The sequence below is a fragment of the Oncorhynchus mykiss genome, chromosome 16 (genome assembly GCF_013265735.2).
Source record: "Oncorhynchus mykiss isolate Arlee chromosome 16, USDA_OmykA_1.1, whole genome shotgun sequence".
NCBI classification, from domain to species: Eukaryota; Metazoa; Chordata; class Actinopteri; order Salmoniformes; family Salmonidae; genus Oncorhynchus; species Oncorhynchus mykiss.
In genome coordinates, this window is record NC_048580.1 from 13,686,186 (window position 1) to 13,700,335 (window position 14,150).

A 14,150-nucleotide genomic window follows, 5' to 3' on the forward strand; every position below is an offset into this window, starting at 1 on the left:
GTAGCTAAAAAATACAAATCAAAATTAAATGTATTGGTCACATACACATATTTACCAGATACTACTGCGGGTGAAACTAAATGCTTGTGTAGATCCGTGGGAGAACGTCTCAACGTAATCTCTTTATAGTTTCAAGTTTAAGGCGGCAAAATGTGAAAGCAGTGCAAGGGTCTGTAGACTTTCACTAGGCACTGTAGACTTTCACTAGGCACTGTAGACTTTCACTAGGCACTGTAGACTTTCACTAGGCACTGTAGACCTTCACTAGGCACTGTAGACTTTCACTAGGCACTGTAGACTTTCACTAGGCACTGTAGACTTTCACTAGGCACTGTAGACTTTCACTAGGCACTGTAGACTTTCACTAGGCACTGTAGACTTTCACTAGGCACTGTAGACCTTCACTAGGCACTGTAGACTTTCACTAGGCACTGTAGACCTTCACTAGGCACTGTAGACTTTCACTAGGCACTGTAGACTTTCACTAGGCACTGTAGACTTTCACTAGGCACTGTAGACCTTCACTAGGCACTGTAGACTATCACTAGGCACTGTACGCGTCACAAAATACTGTACCTTCTTCACTAAGCAAGTGTTATAGGCACAACGGGGAAAAGGCGGTACATCAGGATGTGAATGCAACAAACTCAACATCTCATCAGGTTAGACAAAACAGTTTAGAGAACAGTTTTAATGACGACAATGAAGCACGGCTGAATATATAGCAAGACCCAGGTCAGTAATCCAGTTCAATCAGGCTCTGAGTTACATATATTATTATTCGCCATGTTCTATACAGTAATAAAGCATAAAACACATTTGAACATCCGTCCTAACTTACAGCTGAAAACTCCCCACAGGTTGCATTGGGATTAAAAATAAAAATGTATGATGTTAGCTAAGTTAGTCTGGGTATGAGTCCAAGATGGCAACATATTCCCTATATAGTGCACTACTTTTGACCAGAATCATGGGCCCTGGTCAAAAGTAGTGCACTATATAGGGAACAGCGTGATCTGTTCCAAAGTATCGTACTATAGGGAATAGGGTGCCATTTTAGACGCAGCCTGGGTGTATCGTTTGGATGAGGAGGATGGTCACGGGACCCTCTGAAGAGGGCAGGAAGGCAGAAGGGTATGCAGCACACAGCGGTTCACAGGCCAGCTATGCAGTTTCACTTGAAACCAAAACGGCATCATGAAATGTCATGAAATTTAACCAAGAGATACCGTAGGAGAATCAAATCTCCTTTCGACTAGAGTACTCAATACAGTACATCCAAAACATATTCAATTACAATCATAAAACACATAGTGATTATTACAGGTAGGAAGTCAGGCATAAATGGACACCCACTTTGATGAGAATGAAAACAGAACTGTAGAACTAACTATTTTTTAGAACTCTTAAAAAGTTCCTTCGTGTAAAGGTTTGGAATCTCATGACTCACAAAGGACACTTTGTATCGCACCTGCTAGGCTGGTCCATGTCAGTGAGTCGGCTTTTCTGAGGAACATCTACTTTGTGAAGTTTCTAAGGATCATTTAGTACTGAATGCTTGGTCCCAAAGTTAACAGTTTCCTTAAAACAGTGACAGAATTATAAGGCATGGAACAGGGTAGGAGAGACAGAATACTGCATTAAAGTGAATGCAGAGGAAGGATTTGGGGAACTGGTCATTCCACTGCTACTGATAAAAAAAATATCCATTATGTAAAATGTTCTTTGAGGTATTGCAGCGTATTATTTCACAAAATCAACCCGCAACATTTGATGTCAAATTTAGCTACTGCTTAATGGTCAAAATTTCACAAATTCGCCAAACCACAGATGATGGGTCGACAGAAGCAGTTGATATAGTAACTGCTTACTATTCCCATGTACAGTAGGATAATACATTTGATTACATCTCAAATCATATCACAGAACAATGGGTTAGGATGATTGATTAGGAAAAAAAAATGTGAAGGCTAGTTGAAAGCTAATGCTCCTAATTTAAAGATCAATTTAGCTTCTTACATCTTGTAAAAATAAAATAACAAATATGGTCCCAAAACACACATACTATCAGGGACCAGTAGCGTTTGGCTTAAGCACACAATATACAGTTAGGGCTTTTATAAACAGGAAGTACCACACATGTTTACTTTAAAGTGGCAAACAAAATGCCAACCTCATCTCCTCCAGCCTGTTTTCATAATATTAAAAATCTGTTTTCTAAAACATCAGCAGACGAGGAAGAGGATAATTAGCAGAACCTCTTAAAACAGTTAAACTTTTCAAATGGCTTTTCCCCATTTTGGCCAGTCAGTGGCTTTTCCACCATTTTGGCCAGTCAGTGGCTTTTCCACCATTTTGGCCAGTCAGTGGCTTTTCCACCATGTTGGCCAGTCAGTGGCTTTTCCGGAACTGTAGAGCAGCAGCATCTTGTGGTGAGAGTTAGGGTTTCGTCTGCATCCGTCTGTCCGTCTTAAAGGTCGTCCGTCATTTTCAGTAGCTCCAGGAAGGCACCGACGGCCCCGAAATAACCCTGAAAAACACAGAGGGCTCAGGTCAGTTCATTATCTGATCAGGTATTTGACCAGGATATTATCATCAGCAACCTTGAGATTCCTGCTTAGCACCCAATTGTAACCTATCCAAACATACGCAGACGATCTGTTGTTTAACCTTTTCATGGTACAATTAGGAGACTAAAACAACAAGTGTGCTGCTTTCATAAATTAAACGTACTTATTTTCACACATACTATCCTCTCTGCACGCACGCATTCTGACCTTTGAACTGAAGCATGGGGAAACATGTGCCAGCCAGGTATTCGTTTGGGGTGGATAGCAGAAATGGAGGTGTGGCAAAGGTGTCTACAGATACGCCATATTATAACCTTGACTTAATTCCCTCATAATTCCATATCCTTTAAGCGCAAAGAAAGCATGAAAACGTTTCCAAGTGGGAAAACATAAACTTTTCCCCCCCGATATAAATAACAGCATTCTCCATGCACTGTCATTTACAAATTGATAAGAGCTATTGATAAGAAAGTAATCCGTTCAGATAAGCGGATTGTAAATATAAATGATAATTGTTTCAGATCGACATTTTCTTATGGTCGCTGGAGACAAATGTGAAGCCAGTCAGCGAACTGAAAAGCACAGTCAACATAAGATGCTGTGATGTCATGAAGAATTTTTACTGTACGGCCTATTAGCTTGCAGGGACGAAACTTGGAGACACACCCCAAATGGGTAGCCTACTGCAGCCTAGTTCACGTGATCACAGGGCTTCGACATGAGCAAAGTCGCGCCAAATTGAACCTTTGTGCACTCTCAAATGTTTAATTATATTCTGTTTTCCATTTATAGCCTATCACGTTAAATATTAGCCACTATCGGTAGCCACCATCAGTAATACCCACATACCACATGTGGTTGGTTGTTCCTTAATTGGGGACGACGAGCTCATAGTAATGGCTGGAATGGAATGGTAATCGATCTAATCAAACAAATTATTTCCATGTGTTTAATACCATTCCATTCACTCCATTCCAGCCGTCCTCCCCTCAGCAGCCTCCTGTGCCACATGCATTTATAACTGTCACTTAATGTTAGTTTCAATTTGTAGCCTACATTTTTGCATCCTTCCATTCCATCATTAGTTGACCTTTCTTTCCTCTGTCGGGTCTGTGGTTGTTCATGAGAGTCACTAGCAATAGTGCACCATATTAATAATAATAATTAATTAATAATTTGGGACATGTAGCCTATTGGAATCATTATGGAACATATACCACACGTAGCAGTTTAAACCTGCCATACGGTTCACGACGACTGGACCGTTGTCATCACAGTTCCATGATTAGAGTAGATTTATAGAACTATTGTTCAACCCCTATTCTACACTTTTTTCACCATCCAATATTTAATGGATTAAACAATTGAATATGGCAAGTTTCAAGAAGAATCAAACTGTATTTTTGATTCACCAATATATTTTGTGCATACACGCTCTCCAAACCAGTTTTTTTTATTACTCATAAATACTTTACGAACCCTAAATAATCTACAAGATCAGAGTATTTTTGCATCTACCAATTGGTGCGGAAACAGAGAGGAATATATATATATTTAGATGGCTTTCTTTCATTGATCTCTAATATTCTGAACCATTCTTTCAATTTATTCTTGTGAGTCTTGAGAAAAATCTAATTAAAGGTAATCCATATTTAAAGGGACGGCTTTAGGCAGATGGACTGAAAACCCTATGGAATGAAAACTCCAAAATAAAATATTTTGGCCAGCAAGTTGAAGGGTTTTTAGCGGGCATAAGGGAGCCACACCCGCAAAGCGTGTTAGACACCTGCACAATGTCAGTCTTAATACTACTGAGCCAAGCCATAAGACTGCTGAACAATTAATCAAATGGCCACCCATACCATCACATTGTCACTTTACCCAGACCTACATGTACAAATTACCTCGACTAACCTGTACCCCCGCACATTGACTCGGTACCGGTACCCCTGCATATAGCCTCGTTATTTTATTGTGTTACTTTTTTATTTTGTTTATTTAGTAAATATTTTCTTAACTCTATTTCTTGAACTGCCTTGGTGGTTAAGGGCTTGTAAGTAATCATTTCACGGTAAGGTGAACACCTGTTGTATTCGGCGCAATTGAAGTGCTTAAATAAAAACGTGTAAAAAAGCATAGATTTCCTAAGTCTGAATCGGCCCCTTCGAGCATAGAAACATCCCTCACACTACACATACGTTATAATAGCATTGGGAAGTGACTCAGTGACACTGCCCTTAGATCAATGCATTCCAATGAGCATATGACCATATCGCAAACTACTTACCTCATGCTCTAAGAAGAGAGCTTTTAATTGTCCTTTGGACCAAAAATCCATGGCATAAGCAAGCAGCTTCGTTGACACAGTATTGATTCTCAGGAAATTCCCAACAAACACCACTCTTTCAATTTTCTGAAAGACAACATTGAACCATTTGTAAACCAGACTTTTTTAGAATTACATATTTTCAAAGTAAGATATGTCCACAAAAATATTTGTTTGAAGACCTTGGGCTTGCTCTCAGATTAATAGTGTCTGACTGCCATCTAGGGCTCCCAAGTGGCACAGCAGTCTAAGGCACTGCATCTCAGTGCTAGAATCCCTACAAACCCTGGTTCGATCCCGGGCTGTTTCACAACCGGCCATGATTGGGAGTCCCAAAGGGTAGCGCACTATTGGCCCAGCGTCGTCCGGGATAGGGTTTGGCGCGGGTAGGCCATCGTAAAATAATAATTTGTTCTTAACTGACTTGCCTAGTTAAATAAAATGATTAAGATGAAATAGGGGAGAAAACCTGAAGGAGCAGCAGCAGTAGAATCAATCTTAAGCTTCAGTGACTCAGCAGCAGGGGAGAGAAAGGTTGAGCAGTAGCCAATAACGAACGGCTCAACTTCTGTTAATTACATAGTTACGGGGCTGCCAGAATGACAAGACTGCTCATTCTAAATAACAATCCACCAAAGCAAAAAAGTGGTGTACTGTGCAGGGAAGTCGAAAGACTTCCTCCAATTCATACACTGTTCTCTACATGCATAAGTAGCTAGAAATCTGAATCAAATGTACACTTGTGTACATTGCACTCAAAACATTACAATGGGGTTGCTCAAAGGGGAAGATAATCTTGCAGTGAACTGCACCACAGTACAAATTGAATCAGACTGAGACCACCCTTTTTGAGCGAACCACGGTGCGTTGTTTAGTGCGCTATTTAGTGTGCTCGTGAGTGTGGATGGTGTTCACACCAGTCCAAACACACCGATCTAATGGGTTAAATGCACCAGAGCTCAGAAAAATCCCCCCCCCCTAAGGTTATATCTGCAAAAAGATGATTCTGAGATAATTGGCTTTAATGTTCCGAAACCTCATTGGTTTGAATGGTGTCGGCAATTTTATCTTGTATCCTTTTGAACTTAACAACATGAAATGATCTATTTAGAGCACCATATACTGTAGGTAGAGAACATCATACAGAACAAGGCTATGTCAAAACGTACATTTTGACAAAAATGTAGATAGAAACTTATAGTCCCAAGCTCTTGATTTGTGTCAGAAAGCTTACTGTTGTTGTTCTGTGTGCTTTGATAGCCCTGTACAATGCTGCTTGATCTCCATGCCACAAGGCAACACTGTAAAGAAGCTGAAAGCACACAGAGTCCATTCCCATCATCCATCACACTGGCTGTCCACTTCACTCCTTTGTTTTATGATGACAGAAAATAACTTTGTGAGAACTTGAACCCTTCTGTCACACCCCAGTGTGCTACAGGTAACTAACAAAATAAAAGAAACACCAACTAAGTGTTTCCATTATTCTTTTCAGTTACGTGTATCGTCACACTATTAGAATGACTCAACCAAGTTAAACAGAATTTGATTGCTGATGTGACAACAACCGTTGCCTTTGTACCTCATTAACCGCACACATACGAGCAATAGAGCCAATGTTGTTGGTGATGGTGACGAGAGTGGCTCGGGCTAGGTCCTCCTTACTGATGCTGTCACGCTTCTCCTTGCTCATCATATGACCAAAACTGCAATAAATTAACGAATTGGGTTAGTTTCCATAGTACTCTGTTTTCAAAGCATACGTCTACTTGAGGTATTAGTTAACTTAAACTTCACCTAGATGCAACAGTAGACCCCTGGAGACCGAAGCGTTCATAGTCTCCTCCATAGATGTCCTTCACCAGTTTGTCCACGTTGCTGCTGTCCCCCTTCGCCGCCATTTCCAGGGCCTCCTCAAATGTCTCGCAGCCAGTCAGCAAGCAGCATAGGCCTAGGAACGTCCCACCTCCCAAACTGTGGGGGACAGGCAATTATGTGAGCTTCTACTCTATGGGTTGTGCACATCTGTTTAGCTTGCAGGAAACAACCCACTGGGCACAGACATAATTTCTACATCTAGTTTTGGTTTACATTTGGTTGAGATGTCAACTAATGTGAATTCAACGTGAAAACAAAACAAAAAATGACACTGTGTCATTGGATTTAGGTAGAAGTTTGGTGAAAAAACAAAATTCTAAAATTCCCTTACTTTGATGACTTTTTTCAAATCCATGCATTTTCCCACTTTGATTCAACGATAAATAATATTATATAAAAACATTACATGAAATTGAAATTACATGGAAACAACATTGATTCAACCAGTTTTTTCACAGTTGTTTTGTTATATTTGTCTAAGTTAGGAACGATGGTAACTTATCTACACTCAAAACATGAATACATCGAATACAGAAGGATGCGAGCAAAGGTATTGTGACAGAACTGTGTTATCAGATCAAATACATACAGCTATCATGACCTTGAATGACATGACTACCTTGGTTTACCTAGAAGCAACAGATTACATTTGTTTACCTGGTGCCTGTGACCCGTTTGTAGTTGTCCTTCGAATAGACTGCCAGCATGCTAACGCCTGAGCCAATGTTTACCAACAACATGGGGAAGGGGTTGTCAAGGCAACACGTTTTCTTGACACAGTTCTCACTCTCGGGGTCGGAGGGGTTCTCGAAAAAGTAGCACTCTGGATGGCCATTGAACCCTACTGAGTCCACATAGAGAAGACCCTGGATGAGACAGTCCAGTTCATCCAGCTTCTGGAGCTTTAGGTTGGCGATCTGGGAGATGGAAAGCAGAAGATGTATAAGACTATAGGGCAGGAGTAGAAACTGGAGTGGTTTTGATATGCAATGGTAACTGCTCCAACTTTGAGCATGAGCTGTCTGTAACTAGACCAGGCGAGTCTGAACCAACCACATACATCAACTCTCATCTAATCACATGAGAAACCATGCTGCCGTCAATGATCATGCCACGCAATCTTTAACTGACTAATGACACATGTAATAACATGCAATAAACAAATACACATCGTCTGTCACTATCAGTCAGTCTCCCTGTCTGGCAACACCCAAAAGTTCTTCCAACCATCACACACCGTCCTAAAGTCGTCCTCAAACTTGTAGGCCCCTCCGCCAGTGGCGCAGAGTGTGGTGTGCAGGCTGGAGAAGTTCTTATCTCGGCCCATCTGGATGAAGCCCAGCATGTCCTGGGTGGGGAAGCGGATGAAGTGCAGGTTACCCTTCCGGCCGCACATGGTTAGGTTCTTGAGCTCCAGGTGGACGTCGCGGATGCCCGTGTTGCCGTAGGCCACGTTGGAGGTCAGGAAGTGGCGGATGCTCTTCAGGCTCTCCACCTCCTCCTCCTCCGCCGTGAAGTCCTTGGGCTCGAAGTAGACCAGCTTCACCAGAGTGCCGCCGATGTCCATCCCAAACCAGGGGAAGGCTGGAATAGAAAACACAATGTATTTTAAGAGATGAATTGGAGCTTAGTCACCTTTGTCTGTAGAAAAGTACTGTTTAGCTCTTTAGAAGTTATGCTAAATTATCTTTCAACAAATGGATACACAAGCTCTCAAAAGAGAGGGCTCTAGTGTTCTGTCTGTCACAACTAAGCTATTGCTCCATATAGGTCAGGCCTACCAATCAACCGTGCAGACCTATGTTGCATTTTCTAACTTGATTTCATTGAAGACGAAACCATCATGTCATACTATGCACACATCATGTCTTCTTATAAGCGATCACTGACATGTTCATCTCTTTTTTGGAGAGAGGGAGGAAGGGAGGGAGAGGGGAGGAAGGGAGAGGAGAGGAAGGGGGTCCTCAAATTCACAGCAGTGTGTTCATTCTGCAACAAAAGCTGAGGGCTTTGTTGCCATGGAAACACCAGCATGGCGAGAAGATTGCCTGGAGAGTCTGCCCAACCCTCAATTTACTACTGATTGTACAGTACAATGAATACTGTATGTAGTCAATACACAGGCAGGCAAACTGGTTTCTTCCCCCTGGCTTTTCAATCAATAGCACTTCATTTGACAGAGGGGTGTAAAGTCCCTTATGGCTCATTCCACAAACCAGACTGGTTACATTCAACTCTGTGCAAAGCTACAGAAAAACTGTAACCAAAAGACATTCTTGGGTGCTTGAAATAGTCCAATTTGAGATGTAATTGTTGATGTCAGAGGTGTAATGGTGGTGCAATCTGGGTTGGACAATCAATTTCTAGTATATACTCTGGAATCTTTACTGACTTAATCACCCGATTTCAATACATCGGTCAGCGGTGCTACAGACAGATCTTGCTTTGCAATGATTTCACTGTCATTTTACAGAGGAGGTATTTGACTGAATGTTTCCATTTATGCCACTCCTCAGTTAATGTCTGAGCCCAGTCTCAATTGCTTTCATGAGCTTTTTCTCTCACTGCCCTGAGTTTAAGACAAGGGTTTAGCTATCTTGGAATTAACAACATTTCCAAGAACTTTATTTTCTGATTTCTTCTTAACTTTTTGAAACATAAGAAATAGCGCGATGACATTTCCAATAACCTTTTTGAGGAATAGCAACTTGCTTAACTTTCTTCTTAAGTCTATAGTTGAAGAAAAAATGACAGTTAATTAAGACATTTCTTCTTAATAAGGTTTTGTGAATCGGGGGCCCACGGCTGTAACCAGGGCCCAGATTCACAAAACACTTCTTACGTAAAAACGTTAAAAAGTTCCTAAGAAACAAAAAGAAGTTAATTAGATAGTTTGTGAGCTCAATTCCTCAACAATATCTTAAGATTTTATGATTTTCTTACAATCTCAAATATCTCTTACAAATCTTCTTAAGATGTGTGTTGCTAGGCAACCATTTTAGCTAGCTATCTAGCTAGCAATGGCAATCATACTAGCATTTGTCTTACTGAGATTACTGTTCTAAAACATGTTCTTGCGTTTAAAATGATCTATGCTGAAATTTACAGATGAAGTATGTGGGTGAATTAAACATGTTCAATTGCTTTCATTAGCTTTTTTCTCACTGCCCTGAGTTTAAGACAAGGGTTTAGCTATCTTGGAATTAACAACATTTCCAATAACTTATTTTCAAGAATCTGATTTCTTCTTAACTTTTTGCTTAAGGAGAAACATAAGAAATAGTGCAAGTACATTTCCAATAACCTCTTTGAGGAATAGCAACTTTGCTTATCTTTCATCAAAGGTCTATAGTTAAGGAAAAAATAACAGTTAAGAATAAATGTTTTCCTCAGAAGGATTTGTGAATCTGGGCCCTGGAAGCCAGGGCACCGTGACTGGCAGCACTTATAGGTGAAAGGTGTGTTTATTCCCCCACCCAGAGAGCAAAGTTCTCAGCAGCTAGTCAGAGTAGAGCCAAACAGTAGCCTAACATTAATGTGCAACAAAAGTCAAGGATTTAACACCATATATTTTCATAGTTGAGTGACTGGCACAGCATAACTCCATTTGCTATTCAGTTTGTTGCATATAAGGGGAACTACCAATAAGCCGACATCAGCAAAGCATATTATGCTTATTCGATTGATCATACTGGAGGGCAGAGGAGGCTGGAGGGAGGAGCTATAGGAGTACAGGCTCATTGAAATGGCTGTAATGGAATAATTGGAACGATATCAAACGGATCAAACATATGGAAACCCCGATCGACTGTTCCATTGATTCAATTCCAGCCATTACAATGAGCCCGTCCTCCTATAGCTCCTCCCACCAGCCACATCTGCTGGAGGGAAAACATGTGTATTTGTCTTCATGCCAAGTGCATTTTATCAACTTGCAGCTCTTGTTCACAATCACTACTATTCAATGATATAATAGAAGCTGTCTGTTTGGATTCCAGACATATTTGAACAGTGCCCAGAGGAACACAGACAAGCCAGCATAGTGTAGCAACTTCTTGGACTAATGGTTGAGCTGCATGCATTCACCACACAGATAATAAACCAGCCAAATCGTTCCAGAAGCACGCCCAAAGTGTATAGCATTGCAGTATTCAAGAAATTAATTGTCCACTGAGATTTGATTCAGCCAAGGTAGCAAGAGATGTTAATATGCAAATAAAAGTAAGTAAATAAGTACATTTCAGCCCTTTAAAATACAATACAGTATAAACTCTTACCTGGTTTTTTAACAATAAGCTTCATTGTGATCCTCAGGTCAAAGTGCTTATGGTCAAAGAAACTTCAATCCAAGACTTGGGCTATAAGTAGTAGTATCACTCAATCAGCCCTTTTGCATTGTGGCATAATGTCGTCGCAGCAATAAAGCAGGCTACACTTAACTGACATGGTGAGTGACAAACTTGTTTTACAGTGTTATAGTGGAAACAGAGAAACATACTGTGCTGTTAATAAAGCTGGCTGCTCTGTTAATTTCTTCAGCCAACCCCCCCCACAGCAAGTACTGTCGGCTGATTGGTCAAAGGGAGTTGGCTCTCATATCAGCAGCGATTTCAACACACCTCCTGACTTTGAAACGACCAATGAAACGGTTCAACGGATAACATCAAAGATCTCACAATAGCAAGGGGGGAGGGAGGATACACCTCATGTTCTATTACCGGGAGTGTTACATTGTGTCAAACAATATGATTGTCGTATTAGTATATGATAAACATGTTTATAAACAATACAGAATTACTTATTTATGGTTCTTGATTCTTATTATTTGTGCATTTCTTAGAAATAGCTAGAATGTAGTTTGAGGATACAGGAATAGGCCTTCAAATGATTTCTCCACAAACATAGGCCGACATGCCGATTATTCGTTACAGAAGCAGTATACATTGGGGAATTGGGCGGTTAGGCTTGCTTGTTGACATTCTTGGCAAAGCTTTGCAACACAAAGCGATATTCTATCATGCAGCAGCAAGTCTGACTGGTTCATTGTTTCATGAAAAGAGACATGCCACCATAGAAAATCCAGGCGATCTTCACTTTCGATGTGTAATATCGGAAACACCGAATTATGTGCAATCAATGCATTGACAGAAAACCCTGCTGTGCTTGACATTTATGAGAGGATGCTTAGAAAGTGTAGGCAGACTTGACCGAATGTGTACAGCCGACATGACAGTTAGCATTGAGGCTGAAACATTGTATTAAAATTGTATTCTACTTACGCGGTCTACTCTTTTTGCCAGAATCCATTCTTCTTCTGAGTCTACACCGCTTTGGAGGCGACCCATTATTATGGACGTCTTCCTGGTACTGAAGATCGTGGAAATGTTCAATTCCATTATGTCCACTACCACCAGCACCACTACTACTACTACTACTACTACTACTACAACACCCGCCACTGGTACTGGTTCCATTTGAACATAAGGCACTGCAGCTCCCGTTGCCAGTTTGTGTAGGATGGAATCCATTTGTCAAACCATTATCCTGGCAAACGCCTGTTTTTTTCTGATCCGATGCTTTGCCATTAGCGTTATCCATTTTTTTGGGGCGCAGGGAAAGCACTAGCGGGCAGTTTCAGACAATTGATCCGCTTTCCTCCGCGATGTTTCTTCAAAAGGACCGATGTCAGGCTATTTGGTAAATATCTATTGTGACAGAAAATAATGATGGCCCTTGGGTCGAAGTGGATAGTGGAACAATGCAACAACTGCTAGGACGTTCGGCTGAGGTCACTGTCGTCCATTTGGCTTCTTCATGCTCATCTCCTGCAGCAGCTTCCGAGTTAAACAGCCGGCAGCCTACGTCATTGTACAGTCTGTTTCGTAGATCCTCCAAATAATTACATTTTTAAACTTATCTTATTGCCATCTCCCATGGTCCAAATCAGTTGAAGTTACACATGAACTGTTACACATGAATTGACTGGGCAAAATGGACAGTTTATTAGCCTACTGTGTAATTATCTTGTAGTGTAGTTTATCAAGAACTGGGCTAATTAATTGCATTGTTACACTATAGGCCTAATAGGAACAATGTAACACGTATCATTACAATAGACAACATTGTAGTCTACCTACAAGTAGGCTTAATAATTATATCGGTTACTCAGAAGCAAAACTCTCTCGCGAAAATATAATCTGTCCAAGAGAATCTGTCCACGAGAGATTAGCCTAATAAGGACACAGGGGTTTCCCAGTTAAAAAAAATTCTAAAACATAAATAGACAAAATAGCTAGCTCACATTTCTGAAGTCTTTAAAGTGGCAATCCGCAGACAATAACAATAACAAAGCCTGTTTCGGTAAAAATCTGAGGGAAGACCATCCGTTATATCAAAATTATAGTTTTAAGGCTATACAGTGTTTGTGTAGATTTACTTTGTTTACAAACATTGGAGTATAACCATCTTATATTTTGGCTTCTGATGGAGTATGACAGTTTAACTAAATTAATTAGGCATTTCTAAATTATATTCTCCAAGAATCAATGGGTAGGCCTATATCATTCATCTATAAATCCCCCCAAAATGTATGCCGCAACTGCAGATTGCCACTTTAAGATGACGCCCCTTGTCATGTAAATATATCAATCCTAAATATAATAAAATCACGATTTGACTGTGTGAAAAAATGTGGATATTGTAAAAACATGTTGACCTATAATAAAGCCTCAGGATGGCGCCAAAGTGCATAAATCTGATACTCTCGCGATCTCTCTCAATTAAATTCAATTCAAGGGCTTTGTTGGCATGGGAAACATATGTTTACATTGCCAAAGCAAGTGAAATGGATAAAGAAAAGTGAAATAAACAATAAAAAGTCAACAGTTAACAGTAAATAATCTCTCTCTCCCCCTCTCTCTCACACATGCATGCACAAATAAACACTAGCTACAATTGGTAAAATAATGGCAACAAGGTGTTGCTCCGTTCTACAAACCCAAATAAAATATAAACTTCTGTGATATGCATATGCCTTATATTTATAGAATCATTTCCAACTAGACTGTTTGTCACTAGTTAGCACAGCCACAAAGTCAAAATTGTCTATATCTCAAAAATTCATGGTCTTAATTTAAGGTTTGTGTTAGGCATAAGGTTAGCTGTGTGGATAAGGTTGGGGTTAAGGTTAGGTTAAAAATCTGATTATAAGAAGAGAAATTGTAGAAATAGAAGGGGTTTAGCCATAATTATGACTTTGTGGCGACGATTAACTAGGCTAGCCTACACCTCTGCGGGTTCTTCTGACGTCATCCCGGTATATTTCCCTCCAGTCTAGCCGATACAACATTTCCAGAGTTCTTTGCTGCGCTAGCCAC

At 40.4% G+C, this 14,150-nt stretch overlaps 1 protein-coding gene across 2 annotated transcripts; it reads right to left on the minus strand.

Annotated features, from left to right (window-relative positions):
- Nucleotides 1–673: 673 nt before the first annotated feature.
- Nucleotides 674–12,618, minus strand: LOC110491396 (pantothenate kinase 1). 2 transcript variants are annotated; one of them, XM_021564805.2, is made up of 7 exons: nt 12,054–12,618; nt 8,012–8,358; nt 7,432–7,691; nt 6,694–6,870; nt 6,479–6,602; nt 4,858–4,983; nt 674–2,530 (listed from the first exon to the last, which is right to left on the minus strand). In XM_021564805.2, exons 1-7 carry the CDS (start codon nt 12,370–12,372, stop codon nt 2,471–2,473), a joined length of 1,413 nt encoding a protein of 470 aa, XP_021420480.2. In that variant the 5' UTR covers nt 12,373–12,618; the 3' UTR covers nt 674–2,470. The 2 variants fall into 2 exon arrangements, with proteins under 2 accessions (XP_021420480.2, XP_021420481.1); XM_021564806.2 differs by lacking the exon at nt 12,054–12,618 and adding an exon at nt 11,052–11,317.
- Between the last annotated feature and the right edge of the window lie 1,532 nt (nt 12,619–14,150).

Bases quoted from the DNA above. Each gene is read 5' to 3' on its own strand.
- LOC110491396 (XM_021564805.2), bottom strand. From the start codon at position 12,372: ATGGATAACGCTAATGGCAAAGCATCGGATCAGAAAAAAACAGGCGTT. The intron at 7,692-8,011 runs GTGTGTGATGGT...TCCATCTCCCAG, and splicing joins TTGAGGACGACTTTAGGACG to ATCGCCAACCTAAAGCTCCA. The intron at 4,984-6,478 runs GTACAAAGGCAA...GTTGTCTTTCAG, and splicing joins GTATGTGTGCGGTTAATGAG to AAAATTGAAAGAGTGGTGTT.